Source organism: Pituophis catenifer, unplaced genomic scaffold (genome assembly GCF_029215685.1).
Source record: "Pituophis catenifer annectens isolate HBS135680 unplaced genomic scaffold, rPitCat1.0.hap2 SCAF_3, whole genome shotgun sequence".
Taxonomy (NCBI): domain Eukaryota; kingdom Metazoa; phylum Chordata; class Lepidosauria; order Squamata; family Colubridae; genus Pituophis; species Pituophis catenifer.
In genome coordinates, this window is record NW_027256883.1 from 87,026,157 (window position 1) to 87,049,525 (window position 23,369).

Sequence of the window (23,369 nt, forward strand, 5' to 3'; positions counted from 1 at the left end):
AGCAGCGAAACCTGACAGAAGGAAGGAGATTATAATGAGAGGGTGGGAGGGTCTGAGGAAAGTCCTGCTTTAGCACTTGACCTCCAGAAGCCCTGCTGCCCTTTTGCTATCCCCTTGTCTCCTCCTCCTGACCTCTTCTGGTGGTCTCCCATCCTAACACTGAGGATACATTGGTTACAAAGCCAGCTTTCCTCACATGAAGAGGGAGTTGGCCTCCCTGTGACCCACACAGTTTACCCTCCCACACGCACCATGAGCAACCTGGCCAAGGAGTATGAGCACAGCAGCAATAGCCTTGAGGAGGAGGTAAGTGCAGCTGTGCACCCCCTCGAGGGAGCGGGGCTGGGCTGGGCTGTGGGGTCCCAGTGCCCTGGGAGCTTGAGGGCTGAACTGAGCCCTTGCCCTCTGCTGCCTAGGGCTCTGGACAGCCTCCACTGCTGTCCAGGGGTCCTCTGCGTGGCCTGAAAAGGATGATGAGGCTCCTCTGGAAGACAAGGGTTTGGCCCTCTCCCTGATCTCGCCTTTCTCTGCTGGAGACAATGGATCCCCCCCCAGCCTCGCCCAGGCCACCAAAGGCACCCCTGAAATGAGTGACATCGAACTGGCCATGCCCCCCTGCCCCCCTTAGCTCAAACACAATCCTGATGCGGCCCTCAGTGAAATCGAGTTTGACACCCCGGTCTAGAAGATAACATGATTGAATGTTCCTTTATATAAGAAGGATGATTCTGGTTACTCTTTTCTCTGACATCTTGTCCTTAACATGGAGGAGTAGTCTATCATATGAATCATTTTTAAAAATGCAGTATACAAACCAGATACTTTTACTGCTTCAACATCCAGGTTTCAAAGCATTGCACAGCATAGTTTCTTGTATCATATTTTTCTCTGTTTCTAGGCATCTTGGGCTTCCAGCACACTTGGTTTTTGGTTTACTGAACTTCTCGAAAGAAACCGGCAATTTCATTCTTGGATTTTTGAGAAACGACCAAATTGCTTTTGGATGACAGGATTCTTCAATCCCCAGGGCTTTTTAACTGCAATGAGACAGGTTAAATATCTGATTACTCTACAATTCTATCCACTTGTTTTGATTTTTGTCTGAAATGAATACATGTGGAGATATCATCTATTTTCAGGAAAGCAAATGGAGTTGCCTTTGCCTTCTCGAAGAAACTAGGGCTGGTATAATTAGACCTCACTTTTCTTTAACTATTTTTTTTTTTCATTTTCATGATTGTGACAAAGCATATAGGATGTTCCAAGTCCTAGGCTTGAGAGAGCTTAAGTCAATAATAAATTATGGCAGGAAAAGATAGTCTTTGGAAGTCCAGGAACAAAGATCTACCGTATTGTCAGGGAAACATTCTAAATCTTAAATTTCAGACTTTATTCTTACCCATGATTTTGACAAGCCGACATTTCTAAATCAAATATATAAAACTGCCTGTTGCACTGGGGCAACTGGTTGTCATGGCTCTCGCCAGCTGTCTATAGAGCTCACAATGGAACACAGCAACCAGCTGATTTCCGGCAGTTGCCAATGACTCCTATCACGCTAGGGAAAGAGAGCTTCCCTAACTTGGTATCCTGTGCTTCCCAGCAGCCAGCCAGTTGTTCTGTACAACTGTGTGTTTTTGTGTGCATGGCTCCTGCCTAACTCCTATTCCGCAGGGAGGACTCCACTGCTAAATACAGTATATTGTCCAAGTTGTAAACCTTTCTTTTGTTCATCCTTTGCATGGTATTTTTGCTGCCTCTATGTTGGATTAAAATAATAAGAAACAGAGAACCTGCTGTTTTTATATTTCTAGGAAGGGAAAAGGGAATTTGCTAACAAGAGAATGTAGACATTAACTGGCTGACAGGTGGCCTCCCCTTAAAGGAGAGTGAAAGTTAGAGGTGTTACAAGGAAATGTTCTAGCAATCAAAACTTTAAAACTTATTCTAACTGGTAATTTTTCAGAGAAAGTTGTGACTTCTGAATTTCAGTTAATTTTTGACTCCTTTATAAAATATCTTTCTAAATCAGTCCCACCTTTCTGATACTTTTGATAACTAGCATATATTGACTTTTTGAACTAGGCTTTAATATACCTTACAGCTGGTTTCATGAGCAATAAAAGCACTGATCAGATGGTTTGACAGAGTGTAATGAGTTGAGTGAGGATCTATAAAGAAAGAGAAGTAAGAAATATGAAAAAAGTACAAAATGTAATGAGTTGAGTGAGGATCTATAAAGAAAGAGAAGTAAGAAATATGAAAGACGTATCAATTAGGGGAGCACTCACTTTTATATCTACTTATGGAAGTGTTACAGTGTCAGTTTAGTGTGTTGGTTGAGTCACCAGTCTAGAAACTGGGAGACTGGGCATGAAGCCACCTAGGTGACTTTGAGCCAGTCAGTCGCTGTCAGCCTTAAGAAGCAAGCAAGCAAAGACAAACCACTTCCAAAATCTTGCCAAGAAAACTGCAGGGCCTTGACAAGGCAGTTGCCAGAAGTCATCACTGACCTGAATGGACCAAAACTAAAACCAAAACAAAAAAAAATCCTGTTTAGTTCTCACTTGTATATATCTATGGAGATTCTCAGTCATCCAGGTCATGGTTGTCCCAAAGGTGCTTTTTCAAGAGGCAACTGGACTTTCTGTTTTTTCTTTGAAGAAGTTTTGCTTCTCATCCAAGAAGCTTCTTCAGCTGAATGATGAGAAGCAAAACATCTTCAAAGAAAAACCAGAAAGTCCAGTTGCCTCTTGAAAAAGCACCTTTGTGTCTCACTTGTATACATACTATAGAAATTGGTATATAATTGGAAAATCTCAGGAGAAAAAGAAAATATGTCACTCCATTGTATTTTCCAATTTTTGGCTTATTTATTCTGAAGCTACAATGATTCTTTGGTGGTAGAGATTCTGGTCTAACTGTTCCATTGCTTTGAAACAGGAAATAACAAGAGCAAACAAGGGATGGGCACTTGACAGTGTAGTTCTGTGCAGTGAGGTCACAAAGTGGATGAACGATGACATCTCAACTCCTCCTTCTGAAGGAGTCTATGTATATGGCCTCTACCTAGAAGGAGCTGGATGGGACAAAAGGAACATGAAACTCATTGAATCTAAACCTAAGGTGCTCTTTGAACCAATGCCTGTGATAAGAATATATGCAGAAAACAACAGTGAGTATTAAATTGAATGTGATTTTGATGATACAGTTGAGAGTATTTCACACTTTAAAATAGCCTATGAATTCTATTGATTTTGTGGCATGAAAAAAAATGTTTGGATTTTAAATGAAAATGGTTGTTCTTGTCAGTCCCTGAAGAACAAATGCTGCCATTTTTTAATATAGGGTCCTGAAAAGCTTTATTCCTAGTTGCTCTTTTGGGAGCAGAGATATTAAATACTCCTTACTGAATATGTATTACTCAATAGTATGTAAAGTGTATTCACTTTTGTATTCCTAGTTACAGCAACGCTAACCTATATGCTTTATGGATATTAAGAAAGTATAAAGTTGTGTTAGAAAATGGTGAATTGTGTTCAAAAGAGGGTGTGAGTTTGATTTGAAATGATCTCTGCTAAGCCATGATCACCATTTGGAAGCACAGGAAGCAAGGTATATTGGTACAGTTCTTGGATTCTGCAAGTGATCCTAAGTTATTCTATGAAAAAAAGCATGTTAAAAAAACCTTCACCAGGTCCAGCTTCTAAATTAAGCTGGTTCTCCTTTATCCATGTGCCCTTTTAGTCTTCCTTGAATTGTCATTGATTAGGTGTAGAATGCACTTGTACAATAAAGAAAAAGAGAAAAAAGAGGTGCACAGGGACGCAGAACTCAGTTGATTGAATCCCACATTTTTATTTCCTTTCTCAATAGAAACAATACCTATATTTAAACAGATCAATAGAAACTACTTTACCATTTCCTTTTGCCAGCTTTAGGATTGATTCGCAATGGATACATTCTAGGCAGAATGAAAGTGGCTAAATAATATGTAAAAAAGAAGGATGCTGCTCTCTCCCCCCCTTCCCACCCCACTATATTATGCTCAGAAGTAGCTTGAAGTGTGTTAGCCAATAAAGAGGAGACTGTAATAAAATAGACATTTCTACTTCATCTTATGCTAGATCAGACCTGCTGTGTAAAACCAAATGAAACCTATGAGTGAAGAGAATAAAAAACATACTTATTCATTTGGGAAAAATTCAACACAGTGGCAAAGGATTTCTTTCCACTTAAATTATTGATTTTTTTTCTTTTTTTTTTAAAAAAAATGTCAATCAGCTTAAACCCAGCTTTTTACACTTGTGTGTATTTTTTTGAACAAGGCTACAAGTTGTTACTTGGTATGTAGGTGCTCTTGTTGACAGCTGAATGTATAGAGTTTGGATCTGCTTGAGCAAACAAGTCAAACGACTGAAAGTGCAACTTCAGAAATGAAGGGAAAAAGCTCTGGGATCCCTGAAGGCGGGTGGGGGAGGGGGAACAGCTGTCAGAATCAACGGTGAGCTGGAGACACAGACTGTCGCTCTACTTTCTGAAATTTGGTTCGGAATGTTGGCCTGAAAATAGACAGCCTTTTCTTTCAAGAAATAAAATCCCATAAGAAATAAATGCAACTGCAATAAAACCCCAAGCTTTGTAGTTAGTCCTCCCTTTTTCTTTCAGTTATTTGTGATACCAGTAGTTATTTGGTTAAATCTGTTTGTTTACTTTTGGTAAGAGATAACTGTACAGGGAAATGTCTGTGGAGATTCTCAGTCATCCAGGTCATGGTTGTCCCAAAGGTGCTTTTTCAAGAGGCAACTGGACTTTCTGGTTTTTTCTTTGAAGACATTTCACTTCTCATCCAAGAAATTTCTTCAGCTCTTCAGAGCTTCTTCAAGCTTCTTGAATGAGAAGTGAAGCGTCTTCTGGACAACTGCACAGGGAATCCTCCACTGTAAAGGGAGTTAATTTAGTTACCATTCAAAGTTACAGTGACACACAAAAAAGTGACTTAAGGCAGTTTTTCAGACTTGGTCATGTGACCAAAATTTGGATGCTTGGAAACTGATTCATACCTATGTTGGTTGCAATGTCCCCAGGTCCTGCCATCACCTTTTCAAACCTTCTTACAAGCAAAGTCAGTGAGGAAGCCAGATTCATTCACTAATTTAATGACTGCGGTGATTCACTTAATGATGACAAGAAAGGTTGTAAAATGGGGCAAAGTTCACTTAACAAATGTTTCACTTAGCATCAAAAATTTTGGGGTCAGTTGTAGTTGTCCATTGAGGACTGCCTATACGCAGTGTCCTATCAAGCTGATTTGCAGGTATATTTATTTATTTATTTATTTATTTATTTATTTATTTATTTATTTATTTATTTATTTATTTATTAAATTTCTATACCGCCCTTCTCCAATAGGACTCAGGGCGGTGCACAGCCAAGGTAAAAACAGAGCATACAAAATTTAAAAACAGTATTAAAATAATTAAATATTTTGGCCGTAAATTAAAACAACCCAATTTAAAATCAATTTAAAATTTAACTCAAGCCAGCCCAGCTAGTTGAAATAAATAGGTTTTCAGGGCCTGACGAAAAATCCGGAGGTCTGTTATTGTACGTAACTCTGGGGGGAGGTTGTTCCAGAGGGTGGGCGCCGCCACAGAGAAGGCTCTCCCCCTGGGGGTCGCCAGCCGACATTGTCTGGCGGACGGCACCCTGAGGAGGCCCACTCTGTGTGAGCGTACTGGCCGGTGGGAGGCTATTGGTGGCAGAAGGCGGTCTTGTAAGTACCCCGGCCCTAAGCCATGGAGCGCTTTAAAGGTGGTCACCAATACCTTGAAGCGCACCCGGAAGACCACCGGGAGCCAGTGCAGCTCACGCAGGAGAGGTGTCACATGGGAGCGCCTCGTCGCCCCCATAATCCCCCACGCGGCTGCGTTCTGGACCAGCTGGAGCCTCCGGGTGCACCCCAGGGGGAGCCCCATGTAGAGAGCGTTGCAGTAGTCCAGGCGGGAAGTGACTAGTGCCTGAGTGACTCTGCGTAGAGGGTCCCGATCTAGAAAGGGACGCAACTGGCGTATCAGGCGAACCTGATAAAAATCCCCCCGGGCCACGGCCGTCAAATGATCTTCTAAAGACAGCCGTGCGTCCAGGAGGACGCCCAAGTTACGAGCCCTCTCCGTGGGGGTGAGTGATTCGCCCCCAATAGCCAGCGATGGCGTCAGCTGGCTATCTCGGGACGCTGGAAGCCACAGCCACTCGGTCTTGGAGGGGTTGAGTCGGAGCCTGTTTCTCCCCATCCAGGCCCGCACGGCCTCCAGGCACTGGGACATCACTTCAAGGGCATCGTTGGGGTGGCCTGGGGTGGAGATGTACAGCTGGGTGTCATCAGCGTACTGATGGAACTCCACCCTGAAGCCACGGATGATCTCACCCAGCGGCTTTACATAAATGTTGAACAGAAGGGGCAAGAGGACCGACCCTTGTGGCACCCCACAAGCAAGGTGCCTCGGGGTCGACCGCTGCCCCCCGGTCAACACAGATTGCGACCGGTCAGAGAGGTAGGAGGAGAACCACCGCAGAACGGTGCCCCCCACCCCCAACCCCGCCAACCAGTGCAACATGATACCATGGTCAATGGTATCAAAAGCCGCTGAGAGGTCTAACAGGACCAGGATAGAGGAGCAACCCCTCTATATGAAGGGGTTTATATGTTGTAGGCATGTATAAATGCCCATCTCAGTTGAGAATGTCATGCATGGCCCAAAATATGAAGGGGTCTTATTCTACTTGGATTCTAAGGATAGCATTTAAAATCGCCATCCTATGGATGACCAGTGCCAGGAAAGAAATAAGATGAGTACAGGTGTTGCTTTCCACAAGACTTTTCACGTCAGAGACTTTTAGAAAACCTGCTGTGGTCTTGCTCCTACTTAAGAAAATTATGAGAAATGTGTTATACTGATGATCTGCATGGCACGAGTATACAGTCTTCTTCTGGAGCCTGTGGTAAAATCTACATAAAACTGCAGGAATAGTTGTCCAAGAATATTGGTTGATGTATTACTAATACCCAGATAAGGACCTCATCTAGAAATGAGGTAATTGGACTGGCATTTGGAGAATAATTGTAGAGAGTAAGAAAAATGACTATTACAAGATAGGCCAGATCTGTTACCAAAGTGATGAAGAGAAAACATAGCTTAAGTCCAAAACAAGAAAGTATGTGGAAGTGGCCCAAACAAATACCCTGCTAATTCATCTGGGTTTGGGGATGGTGTGTGTGTGTGTGTGTGTGTGTGTGTGTGTGTGTGTGTGTGTGTGTATGTGTACCACACAACTAGACTTGCAAAATTCTGTTATTATAGCCACTTTAATAAAAATAATCTTAGCCTTCCTGTGAAGTTGCTTCTTGGTTTGTTCTACCAAGTGGGATTAACAGTAATGGGAAAGATGAGAGAGAAAAAAATCTGAAACTAAGTCAAGTAAAAGTTTTAATTGATTTGTTTAGTAAATTTGTTTGCCACCCACCTTGACTCCAATTTTCTTAGTTTTTCTGCATGTTCAATGATATTCTAGTACAGGGGTCAGCAACCATAAATACTCAAAGAGCCATTTGGACCCGTTTCCCACAGAAAAGAAAACACTGGGAGCCACAAAACCCTTCCTGTGCTGACTATTTCCTGAGCGACCACAAAACTAGCATATGCAGTTGAACTAAACATTCTGTTTTCTTCTAAAACTGATCTTTTCTTGGATTTATCCATGGTTGGCCTAACGGGGGTTGAAAAGCTCAATAAATTGCATGCCGGCAGGTGCCACACATTGGCGGTTATGATGCATATTTTGCGTGACGGAGCTGTAGCAGAGGGATGAAAGAGCCACATGTGGCTACAGAGCTGCGGGTTGCTGACCCCTGTTCTAGTCTAACAGAACTGAACTCTCTCTAAATTGCGGGGTGGATAATGCATGGCTCTCCAGATACTGATTATAAGACTTGGTAATCAGTAACATTGATAGGGGGAGTGGGGTCCATTCCTGTTTCAGGGAACCAGGTTTGTTCCAAATAACATTGGATGGGTTTGTATTCCATCATTGCCACTACAGGCCCAAGTGAGCTTACTGATTCCAACATCTGTTATCCACTTAGAGCTCAATTATCCCAGAGGTGCTTTTCCAAAAGGCAGCTTCTGAACTGCAGACGTTTCTTGGATGAGAAGTGAAACGTTTTCAAGGAAAATACCAAGAAAGTCCAGTTGCCTTTTGGAAAAGCACATCTGGGACAACTGTGACCTGCACAATTGAGAATCTCCATCTCCATAGAGACAACATGTCAATTACCTGACAATGAACAAGGTGGCTTCTACCTCAGAGATCAGTTCATTGAGTTCTGGCAGAAAGTAATGTTTTCCCAGCTATTGTAACAGAAGGCCACGCGCCTTGACAATCCAATATGTTGAGGAGAAATCACTGGAGGTCAGTTAACTGGTTTGGAAGAGTAAAACCAATTCCTGTCATGAAAGTAATCCATATTACTTTCTTTGAGGGCAGCAACATTATTGGCCTCTCAGAGATATGATAAAAAATAGGTTGGGAAATAGCATTCCCCCCCCCCCCCCCGTTGGAACCCTTTTCTCCCATCGCTGAAAAAATATTACCACTGCAGTTTGGATGGGCCATTGGTCTGATACACTGATAATTAATTTTCCTGGACAAAGATACCCTGACAATAATTATCCACATTCTGGTTCTCTCCCAACTGAATTACCGTATTGCAGTATAAATGTTTCTTTTTAAAAATGGCCTAGAAATTTTAATTATCCTGAAAGGCTGACTAGAGTTGAGCTACTTGAAGAACATATTATGCCTGAGCGTTACATGCTGGACCCAATTCAACATGCTGCTTTTAATTTTTAAACTCCCATCTGCTTTGATGTACAATTTCCTGGAGGAGCATCTGCTTTTCTGTCTGTCTCCCCGGAGTGTTAAGGTTATTGTCTGATGCTTTCTTCCCTGTGAAGTGAAACTGTTGAAGTGGTGGAGGGAGTGACATGGAGGTTTAAACGGTTTTTATTCACTCAAACATAGAAATCTTTTGATTAAAATCTAGTTAGGCAATACTTTTAAAAAATGCTTTTATGTATATTTTATTGCTTATTCACTAAGGACATCTGCACATTGGAAAGCATTTCTGCCATTGCTATGCCCTTTCACTTGCTTGTAACATGCAAAGATGCTATATGTCATAAATTTGGCGTAGTAAAAATACCTATTAAGATTCCTTATATACAATGTTCCATTTCAGGTCTTTCAGAAAGGTCTCTCCCCCCTCCCCCCCCATTCTGTATTGTCAATTTATCAAAAACTTCCCTTAGTTCCTTCTTTCTTCCTAAATGTCTTTTTATAAGTGGTTTTCACAACTTATCCTTGGCTGAGCTAAGATTTGATAACTTAGCAATAGCACTTAAGACTTATATACCACTCCAAGTGCTTTACAGCCCCTCTCTAAGCAGCTTACAGAGTCAGCATATTGCCCCCAACAATCTGAATCCTCATTTTACCGACCTCGGAAGGATGGAAGGCTGAGTAAACTTTGAGCTGGTGAGAATCGGAACTGCTTGCTGAACTGCTGGCAGTCGGCAGTCAGCAGAGTTAATCTGCAATACTACAACCACTGCACCACCATGGATCCTTATTACGTTTAAACTCTTATTAACATTTCAAATTAATTTATATTGATTGAAATTTTATTTGAGTTGCTTCATCACCTTATAAAAATGAACTTTTCTTGTTTGCCTTTTCTTAGCCTCAAAAGATCCACGCCTGTACTCATGTCCAATCTACAAAAAACCACTTCGGACAGATCTGAATTACATTGCTGCAGTGGACCTACGGACTACCCAACCACCTGAACATTGGATATTACGTGGTGTTGCCTTATTATGCGATGTCAAGTAATGCTTAGAGAATACCTGCATGCTGGTCTAATTTCCTACTAGTTTTTTTAGAATAGCCTTTTGTTATATCCTTTATATGGGCATAATAAGAATCTAGTTCACAGGTTAGTTTGTTTTATATATATATAAATACTATATTGCACTACCTTGACTTTCTCTCAAATGAGATGAAGAAGCTGAATGTTCAGTTACTAAAAAAATTCACTATTGTATATTCTTGATCAATAGTTCTTTTTTTTAAAAAACACCGCATTTTTACATAATTTTATTATGATTTTAACAATCATGTTAATTGAATTATAATCGGCATCTTATTTATATGACTTCCAAGTATACCAATATTTGATAATTTCTAAAAGTTTCCCTTCCCTCCAAATAATTGAGTGGCACTTTCCACAAAATTTGTATTTTTACATATAGAAATTTAAAGGATTGCCAGGGGTGCCTGGAGTATTCTATGAATTAACACAGGGGTTGCTTGCCTCCCTAGAACATTTTCAGTTCACAGGATGCAAGCCAGGGCTTACTATAATTTGATAAACAAAGCATTTGTATCATGCATTAAAAATACATTCTTACAATCTTACAAATTTCTTTGCTTAAAAATAAAGCACATTTAATTTTTTTAAAAATAGATGGAATAATTGTTCTAATAATTTGTATTGCTGCAGAGTATACTGGCAAATCTGATTTATGGATGAAACACATGAAAGATTTTTTGTTTTATAGTCACTGTACCATGTACTGCAAATACAAAAAAACAAACAAACATATCCAGTTTCCATTGATTTTCGTGCAGGAAAAAATATATTGATCTATATAAGGCTTGAAGAGATGGTGATCTATTAACCTAAATTTCCAGTTAGCCATGCATGCTAGGAAACCTAGTTTTTGATAAAGTTCTATGTAAGAGACAGGAACAGTTATCTGGCAATTAACAAGCAAACTAGGTATTCTGCATTAGGTTTGGTGGTGACACATTGTGCAGGTCTGCCATGAATGAGGCATTTGTTGGCTTCAATATTTTTATACTTTGAGTATCAGTTGTAACCTTATTAAAATCATCCAGCTTTAAATGTAAAGATAAGAATACAAAAATGAAAACAGAACTATACAAATTAAACTCATAATTTCTATATTTTTATTTTGCTTTCTTTATAGTTTTGAGCCATCAAGAGGAAATTAATCTTTTAAAGCTATTTATAGAAACTATTCCTTTTCTTATGCATTATATAAATGCAAACCTTGCATTCAAACAGGAAGAGTGCATTTTTGGCTGTAGAGTAACATGTTTTAGGAATGCAGTCAGCTATTATGATTGTGAGAATGAATCCATTTTCCTCCATTTGCTTTATTGGCATCTTTGTTTCCTTTCTGCATCTTTTCCTCCTCAGTTTTATCACCTTGACTCTTCATTTGTCTAAAATAAACCATATTTTTGTTTAATTTAGTTTGCCATGTTTTCCATGATTTGTGATTAGTTTTATTCCATGGAAATCCCTCCCTCCAAAGAAATTTCAAGAATTTAAGAATGACCAGATGTTATCAACAGTAATTTAATTCCCTGAGGAATAAGGGATAAAATGGAATATGTGTTTTAATTTAAGCCTGGAACAATACTGTTCAGTACTGCTTCAAGTATTTCAGCAAAACATTTTGTGTTGTCTGAGATCTCATGAGAGAAAATTAAAAATGGCTTAAGTGTTCTATGTCCTGTTGGAACAAACTTAGAATATTGGAAGTTCAAACTGCGAGAAAGGCAATACTTGCTGACCAACCATCTGTAATAAAAAGGAAATCAGTTAGCCAAAAATTTAGAATCTATTAGAACGGACCTTTCTCACTTCTGAACCAAAACCAAAGATATTTTTTCATTTGTTAATAGGGTTTTGAGAGAGATTATCCAACACATTTCAGGACAAAGAGAAATAACTTCTTTTCTATCTTAAGAATCCAGGGAGGGAGGCTTTCCTGATAAGAGATTCTCCATTCATATTGGCGGGAGTCAAAATGGCCTCCTTATCTGTGCTCAGAATCTGGGGACAATTCTATTTCCAAAGCCTTGTAAAGGTTTGAGTCCATTTCCACAAGAATTGCCAATGAAGCGATGCACCCAAATTTATTCAATTTAGTCACAAGCTATAAAACTAATTAACTGCAGGATCTGGACTAGTTAGAACACTCAAAGTGATAACATTCAAAATGGCCAAGTTCTGTTTTGGGCTTCCAAGCTCAAACAGCCAGTTTTAGCTTGAATTGTTTCAAGCTTGGAATATTTTGCACATCACTTTCAAGTAAGTAAAATCTTGATCACCACTTAACCTCCAGAATTAAAGAGCAGCCATTAAAAAGCACATGAAGTGAGATACCATAGCCGTTTGAACTTCCACATTTATTAAAAGCGCTTCCTTCAACAGACATTTGGATCAAATATTTTGCAATTAGGTAATAATTCAGTAGTTGATACTAAATAATTTAGTAATGCTCATAAAATATTTGACAATGACTGCAATCTAATGCATTAATATTCAGTTTGTTTAAATAAGAGTTCCTTCCTGTGGAGGTTGAATGTTCATTCTTTCTGAAAACACATTTGCCCACAATTCAAAATCTCCACTTTATCTCAACTCAGATTAACGTAACATGGCCTTTATGTTAAAATATGTTTCATTTTGAGAAGAAACTGTTTTTCTTTGTGCATGCTCTCCCATACTTTTCCACCTTCATTTTTATTGGGGTTTAGATTCTGTCACTTTAATAGAACTTTAACACCACACAGTAGGAAACAGGTTAAAATGTAACAATACAATCAACCTATTTCTTGCAGTAGAATATTTGGATTATCAAATGGCTCAGATTAAGGTTCAGGTGAGTGAATAACGTTTTAAGTATCTTTTGGCAGTTGTGGTCCTAAAATGTATGAATCTTAAGATACTGAAAGTATTGCCTGTGAGGTATATTGTCCATCACTACAACATTTGTAGTAAAATAAATAGCATCTATACAGTAGAAATTGCCAAACTACTATCATTGGCTGTTATTCACATACAGAACAGTAATTACAGGATGTATTTCAACTAAGTCTGTACAAAGCTTCCAGTCAGTTCATAGACAGTCTGGTTGACTTTCTGAATACAATTGAAAATGAAAAGTCTTCAAAATTGATTCATCAATTTGATTTAGGCATCCAAAGTAAATCAGGTTACTTAAATAATTGAGTGAAACTGATTTTCTGAATCTAATCATTTATCCACTCAAAACAAAACAAAACAAAACAATCCCACAGAAAAGCATAAAAGACTGTCAGTTCTTTATTAGCTTCTCCAACATGGTTGCCTCAAAACAAATAATACTATGCAAAAAAGCAAAAATGAGGACAATGTTTTTATTAGCGAAAGTTCTATATAAGAGATCAGGTAATAATGTAACACTTCCGCTAACAAATAATTTATTCATATGTCCATAAACAGGGAGATGAGTTTAATGAGTATCCATCACTTCTTTCAAAGCCGGCAAAGGAAGGGGCAGAGGAGGGAAAGGGACGAGAGGCTGCTTGATATTTCTTCCAGTTTTTAACTCTTTATTCATGAGATTCATGACTAGTCACAGAATCATGGTAAGCAGCGAGTAATGTGAGAAAACAGAACCCAGATGGTGTTTTCCTCTTGCTGATAAAGAAAAAGAATGCTGATATCCATCTGTGTGCGTGCGTGTGCTGTCTGCAAACAAAACTCTTGAGGGTGAAGTCACTAATTCCTTCCATAACAGCTTTTTCTTTCCTGCCTGGAATTGCTTTTCTCACATTTATGATGATGTTAGTGCCACATTGTTGCATTTCAATATTAATCCTTTCTTTCAGATCTGATCTGGGAAAAAAAAAAACCTGGCAGTTTTGGAAAAAAAGTAATAAGTAATATTTCAGTCAGATATAGACAGGCACAATGCTAAGACTTCATTTTGTCCTGTTGAAGATAAGGGGATCTGTTGAAAGCCGGGAATATCTTCATTGCTTGTTCTGATGCCACAATCCTGCTTCATATGTCTTTTTTGGGGGAGGGGGGAATGTGGGAATATACATTGGAGTAACCCTAGAGCAGGGGGGCCATATCAGGTTTGTGTTTGACCTTGGGGGTGGGTGGGGTGTGACCATGATGGGCATGGCCAGCTTGACATCACTCATGTGGTGTTCTGAGGACTCTGCCAGGAAAAATGGGCTCCCGAGCTCAGTTTTCAGCTGTGACAGCCTCCTGCAGCCCTCTGCCAGCGAAAACAGAGCTGGGGGAATGCGTGCAGCCCTCCTGGGCCCCATTATTGGCTGTGATGGCCTCCTGTGGCCCTTTGCCAGTGCCCCCCCCCAAGTCCATTTTCCCTGGCAGAGACATCACGGGCCAGTCCTTCACTGTTTCCAGGGCAGCCCTGTGGGCCAGATCTAAGCATCCCACAGGCCAGATCTGACCCCGGGCCTTGAGTTCGACACCCCTGCCCTAGAGTAGGGGTGTCAAACTGGATTTCTTCAAGAACCGGATCAGCATTGTAGTTCTTCTCCATGGGCTGGGGGTGGAGGGCTGGGAGATGGGACAGATGCCTCCTGCACCACCCTGCTGGCCAAAACAGGGTGCAGGGAGCCACACAAGGCCCCCATGCCCCATTTTTTTGCCTGGATGGCCTCCTGCAGCACTTTGCACACCGAAAGAGGGTGCGGGGGGATTGCGTGAAGCTCCCCATGCCCCATTTTGGCCGGCAGAGTGCTGCAGGAGGCCGTCCAGGCCAGAAATGGGGGGTCGCACGTGCCCCCCGTGCCCCATTTCAGCTGCCAGAGGCACCGTGGGTTGTTCCTTTGCTATTCCCAGGCAGGCCTCATGGGCCAGATTTAAACATCCTGCAGGCCGAATCTGGCCCATGGGCCTTGAGTTTGACGCCCCTGCCCTAGAGGGTTAGAGACCCCAAAAATAAGTTTAATATGAATTTCCTTGCAGCACCATTTACAAAGTTAGTGTAAGCAATGGGAAAGAGGTACAGTTTATGGTCAGTTATATAGACTTAGATCTAGAAACATAATTATTGCAGCCATTGGCTCTCTTTTCTGTTCTCTTTTACCTCTTTTGGCTTCATTTTTCACCTTAAATAGATTCAGTGCAAGTTCTCTTTTTCCTTAGGTCAGACTGCAAATCTTGACTGGTTAGCATAATACTGGAAAATACATCTCAAGAGGGAAGATTGTGCAAATACTCAGACAATCAGGAAATGGTAATGGAAGAAATAACTGCTTGAACGATCATTTGAGGATACAACATTACACCCCCCCCCCCAAATCCAGATCAGACAGGCCAAGAAAAGCTTAATTTTCTGCCTACTTAAATTTTCTCTTCAGAGTGTTATTTCATCAAACACTTAATTGAGTAGTAAATAGAAACTTCAGGTTCCCTTTCCTGCACAGCTTCAATTTTTTTCAATGATTGTTACATAAATATGTCTTGTGAGGCTTTGTAAATGTGATCGCAAACACTGTTGCATGCATCATACATACAATAGCCAGCTAGTTTTGATTGTAAATACCTGGAAAAAGTAAACCAATTGTTTCAAGGCCTGTTAACTGCACATGAATTGTTGTCATTTAACTGTAGGAATTGTTGAAACAGGCTATAAATTCCTTTCCAAGTTATGAACAATATCTGTGTTTGTCATGGTAATTTTACAGCGGTGCCCTAGCATATATACATGAAAGGAGATTCTAAAGGCCAGAAGAAATAAAGAAATTGATGCTCTGGTAATCCAAAGATATCTTGAAAAGGGTAACCTGTACACTTCTGTATGACTTATTGCCCTGTCCTTGCCTTCTTCCAACTGGGAGGTGTATTTCTGCTCTATATGGCTGTTAATAAAATGTTTTGATCACTCATCATGCAGTCATAGTAAAGAAAAATGGTCCAGATTGTTTTTTTCCTTAATTTCTTCCAATGATAATCCGCAGAAGAAAAGGAAAGGAAAAAAAAAGAGACATAGACTCCTTTAAATAACTTGGAGTAGCCAAGATAGATAAATGTGTTCGTGAAGGTCTCCATCTACAAGGTTTCCCACTGTCAGAGGTAGCTGGGAGAAGTGTCTAAGGAACCCAGAAATCAAGAAGAGAAGAGTCGTTTCAGAGATACGTTTGCATGTCAATCTCAAGAATGATAAGGAGCTTCTCCCCTTTCAAACTAGTGCCAATGATGTCACTGAAGAGCCATTCACTCAGTTTCCCAAGGCTGGGGAAACAATTTCCAGATATGTGAACTTCAACTCTAAGGATTCTCAGCAATGGCTCAGCAATGGCTGTTCTTCCTGGGTGATTCTGAGAAATGAGATCCACACATCTGCAAAATGCTCAGATTGAAACAATATGATCATCCACAAGCAATGGACCTTCCAAAAGTTTAAATGGAAGTATTTCTGTAGATACAAGGTCTTCCTCTTGCAGACACTCACAGTGCTTCCATGGTAGATGATTCTTTAGGGACATCAATGTGACTTCAAGAGAGAAAGACAAGTCATCACTCCTTATGTTGAGATCTACACAGAAACAAAGTTGACTGATTAGTACTTAAATAAGCTCAAGAGCAGTTTAAAGATACTGTGTTTTCCCGAAAATAAGACCCTGTCTTATATTTTTTTGAACCCTGAAATAAGGACTTGGCCTTATTGCCATGTGCTCAAAAGCCCAATTGGGCTTATTATCAGGGGATGTCTTATTTTGGGGAAAACGGGGTATGTGCATTTGACAGCTGAACATGAGCAAAAAAATGGAAGGGAAAGGAAGAAATACAGTAGTTTCATTATAATTTATAATAAGTAGACCTGCAAGATTTGGATTACAAAAAAATGAGTGACCAGTAGATGGCAGCAATTTTTTAAAAATATATTTTTGCTGACCTCTAGATTTGCTCTAGAGCACGGGTCTCCAACCACCAGACTGCAGCCCAGTAGTGGTCCATGGCTTGTTGGGACCTGGGCTGCAGAAGCAGTGGGCAAGCATACAAAGCTCCATTTGCACAAGCAGTGGGCATGTGTGCAAAATCATCCCAATTCCTACCCTGCCTCTCCCACAGCCGCTGCCAGTCCACAGAGCCAGAAAAGTTGGGGACCCCTGCTCCAGAGTTTTGTAGCCCAAGTCTGGTCACCATGTTGAAAGAGACAAATATAACTTCAGTTAGGAGGACATCCTTCTATGTCCAGAACAATTTGTTTCTCAGCAGTAAAGATGTCTCAAGGCAATGTGTGATTAAATGCAAATGGTCCTTGATTTATGACAAGTCATAAATTAAATGGATAACCAACAAGTTACTTATGACGGTTCTGAAGTTCTGACAGCTTCCTCCCCCCCAGTCACATGACTGCACTCAGGAGCCAGGATATGGCTGTTTGCAATGTCCTGCAGTCACATGATTCCAATTTGCTTCTGGATTTGGCAAAAATTCCAATAACAAACAATGGGTTTACTTAACAATCGTGGTGTTCGCTTAATCATTTCAAATTCACTTAACAACCATTGTAATCCCTTTTTGCCTCTGGAAAACATAGCTCCTAAGAGGCCACTTTAATTTTATCACAAACTTTATATAACATCACGAATGGATGAAGTGTATTGCAGCTTTTCTTGAAAGACTAATGAATACTCAGGAATCTTTCTGGTATCAAAATGAAGGGTACCTCTGAGTTCTATTTAGGGGGGAAAAATCATCTATGCAAATGTGAATGTATTGTTATAAATGGGAAGGGTCAGATTATTTCCATCTATATAATTTTATTGCTAACAGTAACCATAGTACACGAAACCTCACAAATACAGCTTTGAAAATAATCACTTTCCTTTCATGCCTTGGTCAGCATCTAATATTTATGGCTATGTTGTGACTGATAGACATCCTCTATTTTTCTAATGATATCATATCCAGTTTTGTGGATGCCCTGAATTTCTGAAACAGATTCCATAATCACATAAAAGTGATGTATTTTACTGGAGCATTTTAAGGATAGCCTTATTTAGGTAGCTCTGATCCTTATACATTTTGCATTGTTCCTTCCCAAATGTCTTCCTTCCTATTATTATATTAACCTGGAGTATGTTTTTTTTAAAAAAGAAAAAAAATCATCTAATATACATTTGTAGAATATGCATTTTAATAACAATTTTGCTACAAAGGTGGAACAGCATTGCAGAATATGAAAAAAAAATACAAAATTATGGCTATCAGTTTGTATGGACTCATCTTTGTTTCAAATAAAATGAATTATATTTCATTACATCAGTTTTGATGATTAGTAACTATTTAGATCTTCCCAGTATGATATATCCCCAATCTGCCCCTCAGGTCTTCCAATGCTACCTCCATTTCTGCTGTAGCCATTCACCTTGTTTCTGGTCTCCCTTCCTTCCTTCCTTCCTTCCTTCCTTCCTTCCTTCCTTCCTTCCTTCCTTCCTTCCTTCCTTCCTTCCTCCCTCCCTCCCTCCCTCCCTCCCTCCCTTTTCACAGCATTACAGATTGTATTTACATAAGATGTACAAAATGTGATAATTTGAGCCTAGTCTTTTGTATCTTGGATGAGAACTATGGACTGATTTGTTGATGTTGTGTTTTTTTCTTTAACTATCCTAGTGTTTTGAGGCATCGTCTCCAATTCGGCATTCAAAAACATCAATACTCTTTTTATCCTATTTCTTCAAAGTTGAACTTTCATTTCCATACACTATCACAGGGAAAACCATTACTTGCACAATTCAGATGCCTCACAATATTCTGTTGTCTTTTCCAAGCCTTCATTTTATGACTGCAGCTTGTAGTTCATTTTTTTAAAAAAAATTTGATTTATATGCCGCTCTTCTCCGGAGACTCAGGGTGGCTTACAATGTGCTCAGCAATAGCCTTCATCCTTTTGTATATTTTATACAAAGCTTATTGCCCCCACAACTGGGTCCTCAATTTACCTACCTTAGAAAGGATGGAAGGCTGAGTCAACCTTGAGCCTTGGCGAGATTCTAACCTGCAGTAATTGCAGGCAGCTGGTCTTAATAACCAGCTTAATAACAGGGTGCCTTAGACCACTGTACTACCAAGGCTCTTGCATGCATTTGCATTTTCAGCCATCAGAATTGTGTCAATATAGCATAAACTATTGAATTTTCTTCCTCATTTTTAAAACTGCATTCATATTTTTATAAACCAGTCTCCCTCAATATATATTTTGTTTATACACTGAATAAATAAGAAGAGCTTGTGAAGTCTTATCTAAATCTTTTGCCATCCCAGAGCCAGGTTCAAGTCTTCAAAGCAATTCCTGTAGTTTTCCTTAAAAATGGAGGCTATATGCTGAAGATCGCATCATGGAAGCTGGTTAACTTTGTTCTTCCATTTTAGTTTACTTGGTACTTGCACATGAGCAGCTCATAGTCTGTTCTACTGTCTGAATTGCCCCTGGCCAATTCTTTGCTATTATAATTGAAATTTTCCACTTCCTTGTACCAACAATATAGTCTGTCTCATTTCTCTGGTTATGTCTATTTACAATTGTTTGAAAACTTCATTAGGAATGAAGAAATTATTGGATTGGCACAAACTTATAGGACATTCTGCTTCATTTCTGTTTACTAGGTCAAACACTGCAACTTTTCTCTTTAGTATTTCCAGTTTAGGCATTCAAATCCCCAACTACAGGTAGTCCTTGACTTATGATTGCAAGTGAGCTGAAAATTTCTGTTGCTAAGTGTGACACTTATTAAGTGAGTTTTGCCCCATTTTAGAACTTTTCTTCCCACAGTTGTTAAATGAATCACTGCAGTTGTTAAGTTAGTAACATGGTTGTTAAGTGAATGTGGCTTCCCCATTGACTTTGCTTGTCAGAAGGTTGCAAAAGGTGATCACATGACCCTAGGACACTAAAACCATCATAAATATGAGCCAGTTGCCAAGCTTCTGAATTTTGATCACGTGACATGGGGATGCGGCAATGGTCATAAGTATGAAAAACGTTATAAGTCCCTTTTTTCAATGCCATTGTAACTTCGAACTGTTGTAAGTCAAGGACTACCTGTACAAACAGTATATCTTGTTTCAATGTTCTCTTGATTTAAGATTGACCATGAGATTTCTCAGCCTCCTTCTCAGCCAGTGGTTGGATCATAAACTTGGATCATCACCATATTAAATGGTTATCTGTGAAATTTTATTTTATTCATTTATTTGTCAAGAACGTATTTGATAATAAGTATAAGCATGGATTGGATACATAAAATAGATACAAATAGAAAAATCATTAGGACAGGGATGGTAGGCACACTGGTGCTCTTATGCACGCCCCTTACAGACCTCTTAGGAATGGGGTGAGGTCAACAGTAGACAGTCTTAGATTAAAATTGTGGGGGTTTTGGGATGAAACCACAAAGTCAGGTATATTCACGGACTGCAATATATCTTTATATTATTCTTGCTATATCCACTATAACTATGAAAGCAATAGAGATTTGTGTTTCCTGAGTATTAAACAGTATGACCCTCTGACTAAAATTATCAAATCCCAATCCATTTCAACTTGCTGATGCCCAAGATTGTCAATTCATTTCATCCTTCACTGTGCTTTCCTGTGTTCATGCTTCTTATATTCTATCTTCCCCTGCAATTCTGTTTTTGCAGCTTTGGATTTTCTTTTTTTACATGACAACGTCAACAATTAGATGTCACAAAGGCAGAAACATAAACTTCATAGCATGTTGAGTGTCACCCACTTGAGGGGCCCATCAGCTGACACTATATAATCCATCACTTCATCTTGCCTTTCTCCTTATTAGGTTAAAAAGTGAAACCTTTCCCGTGATTCCTTCTTCTTATCCATACAAACTGGTGTTAGTTTATGGATCGGTCCAATGTTCCCACTATTTTCTTCAATATGCTTCTAGTAAGCAGAATAGACATGGTGTCCATTTAATGCAAATAACTGAAACAGATGCTCATTTCTTGATTTTTTCAACCATAGTGTTCTTTCCCCTGAAAACTCTCATAAATTCCCAATGCCACCATCTATATCTTTGCCTGGCAAAAAATGTCAATAAAAGTGAGGGGGGGGGGACCCCATAATGTCAAAGCTTCAGGAAAGAGAGGGAAGAAGAATGAAATATGATTCTCTTTGGGGCAGGAAAAAAAAAACAAGAAACCAAAGCTTGATTGACAGAATTTCTGATATAATTAAAATAAATGCATCGAATAACTTTATTTGTGAATGTACTGTAAGTTCTCTACTACCATATCATCAAACAGAGAACAATCTGTGGGTCTGAGAAGAAATATCACTTCAGAGAGGGAACTTAAGAGTGTACTCTGGGTTGAGGAGAGTGTATTTTAAAACTTTGGGGTCTTGATATTTGCTCCTTTTAATTATTTCACAACTTAAAAAAAACAGGGGCATGTCCATTGTTTCTGTCTAGCTGGAATGAAAAGGCTTTGTCAGTAATGTCTTTTGCAAAATGCTTGCCTAGAGAGATATCCTGTAATGGTTTCTCTTGCTTATGAGTGTGTATTGCTCCATATGATGTAAATTCCATGTTTCCATGCTAAATAAAACCATATTGTAGTAGCCATGCTCCCCGATTTGCTTTTCATTTGCAGTTATTGTTCATTCTGTAGTTTCCTTCACCACCACCTACATCTCCTTTGTGGTACTATAATCCAAAGACACAGCAGCAAACACGAACTTTTGAACTCAGGTAATTTAGATTAAAGGCAATTTTCATTGAACTGTTATCCATTGGATATTCTGATTCAATTTGGTCTAGAAAGATCAAAGACCAGGCTAGAAGGCAGGAGACCATGAATTCATGTCCCATCATAATCATGAAAGCCAGATGGGTGACTTTGGGCCAGTCACTCTTTTTTAGCCCAACTTTCCTCACAGGGTTGTTGTGGGAAAATTATGAAGAGGAAGTTGTGTTAGATATGTTCAACCTCGAGTTATTTGTAACTAACTAACTAACTAACTAACTAACTAACTAACTAACTAACTATCTAACTAACTAACTAACTAACTAACTAACTGACTGACTGACTGACTAGACCTCACTTTGTGAGCTAAGTCCAAACTGGAATTCTTCTTGGTTTCTATTGGGAGTAGTTTTTCCTACCATCTTTTACAACTTTTAAGTCCTGCTGATCATTAGTTGAGTGCTTCGCCAACTGATGTAATATAAATTTAGACCTACTTGTACAATTCCCTCTTTAAAAGTGCTTTGCTCTGCCTTAAATTTCCAGAGACTGGACAGTTGTTACCTAATTTATAAAGAAGCTATTTTCCTTGTGATATTAAAGAAGCTTCAGCATCAGTAGATTTTCAGAGAATGGTGGTGATGATGATTTAAAATAATAACATACTATATAAGCAGGACCTGGAACAAGATGCTCCAAAATTGGAATTCTTTGATTCAGTATTCTTGACAATCAAGCCATCTCTAAATTCTCCATTCCTATCTACTTAATTTTCAATCTTCATCCCAAAGTTAGCTTTCTCACCTATGACTGGTGTGGATATACAGATATCAGTGAGTATTTTTTTTCACCAATTTAATATACATTTTTCAAACTTCAAGAGTACATGGAATTTTCTGAGACCTGCCTCATGTAGATGATCCTATTTTGCCAATATAAGCATTAGCAGAAAAAAAAAACAGCATTCTAAATCAAGACATTTGTTTTTAAATATGACTTGTACTAGCATTAATTGTCCCAAATTTTGTAATACATTAAAATGAAATTTTGTGTACAGATTATCACCCCACATTTATTCACCTTTAGGAATAACTCAAACAATTTAATCTCATTTGATCAGGTGACTTGATCAGACTTGAAGGATTTGAGTGCAGGCCTCCAGTGATAGTATACTTTTCTATTTGTTCCACATCATCCACAAGTTTCTGACCCACCAATAGTAGAGGGATGTTATACTTGTTGAAATCTAAAGTATTTTTTCCAAATCATGGCACATGAAAGACTGCAGCTTCATATTAAAGCTACATTTCCATTCAACATGTTGATAATTGTGACCCCATACTGAAACGAAATTATTCAAAGACATATAATATAGTATATACCCACTATTTATAAACGTTCTTGGTTTTAAAATTGTTCTTATAAAATCCAGTGTGTTGCATGTCACCGATTCCTTCTGGGCATTTCCCTGGAAATATACCTTCCCATTAATTGCATCTCTAAATGAACTGAATGGAAAACAGAAACTCTGAACAGCGGTGTATGGTGGTAAGAAGAAAAGAAATGTTTAACAGAAGCAATAGTTTGCTCATAGTTTCAAATCCTCATTTGAACTGGGCCAAACCCTTATACAGTATGATACACTGCTGGATTTACCTGGACGCAAGCTGAACTAAGCAGTTTGAACAAAAAA

The 23,369-nt window shown here is 39.2% G+C and overlaps 1 protein-coding gene across 2 annotated transcripts in view; it reads left to right on the plus strand.

Moving 5' to 3' along the window:
• The window catches only part of DNAH5 (dynein axonemal heavy chain 5), a 169,218-nt gene extending 159,238 nt beyond the window's left edge, over positions 1–9,980 (plus strand). For both annotated transcript variants that reach the window (XM_070942593.1, XM_070942594.1), the window contains exons 77-79: positions 899–1,051; positions 2,944–3,175; positions 9,800–9,980. In XM_070942593.1, the coding sequence (XP_070798694.1) occupies positions 899–1,051; positions 2,944–3,175; positions 9,800–9,951 (537 nt within the window). In that variant the 3' untranslated portion in view covers positions 9,952–9,980. The remainder of the gene's footprint in view (positions 1–898; positions 1,052–2,943; positions 3,176–9,799) is intronic.
• The last annotated feature ends 13,389 nt before the right edge of the window (positions 9,981–23,369 follow it).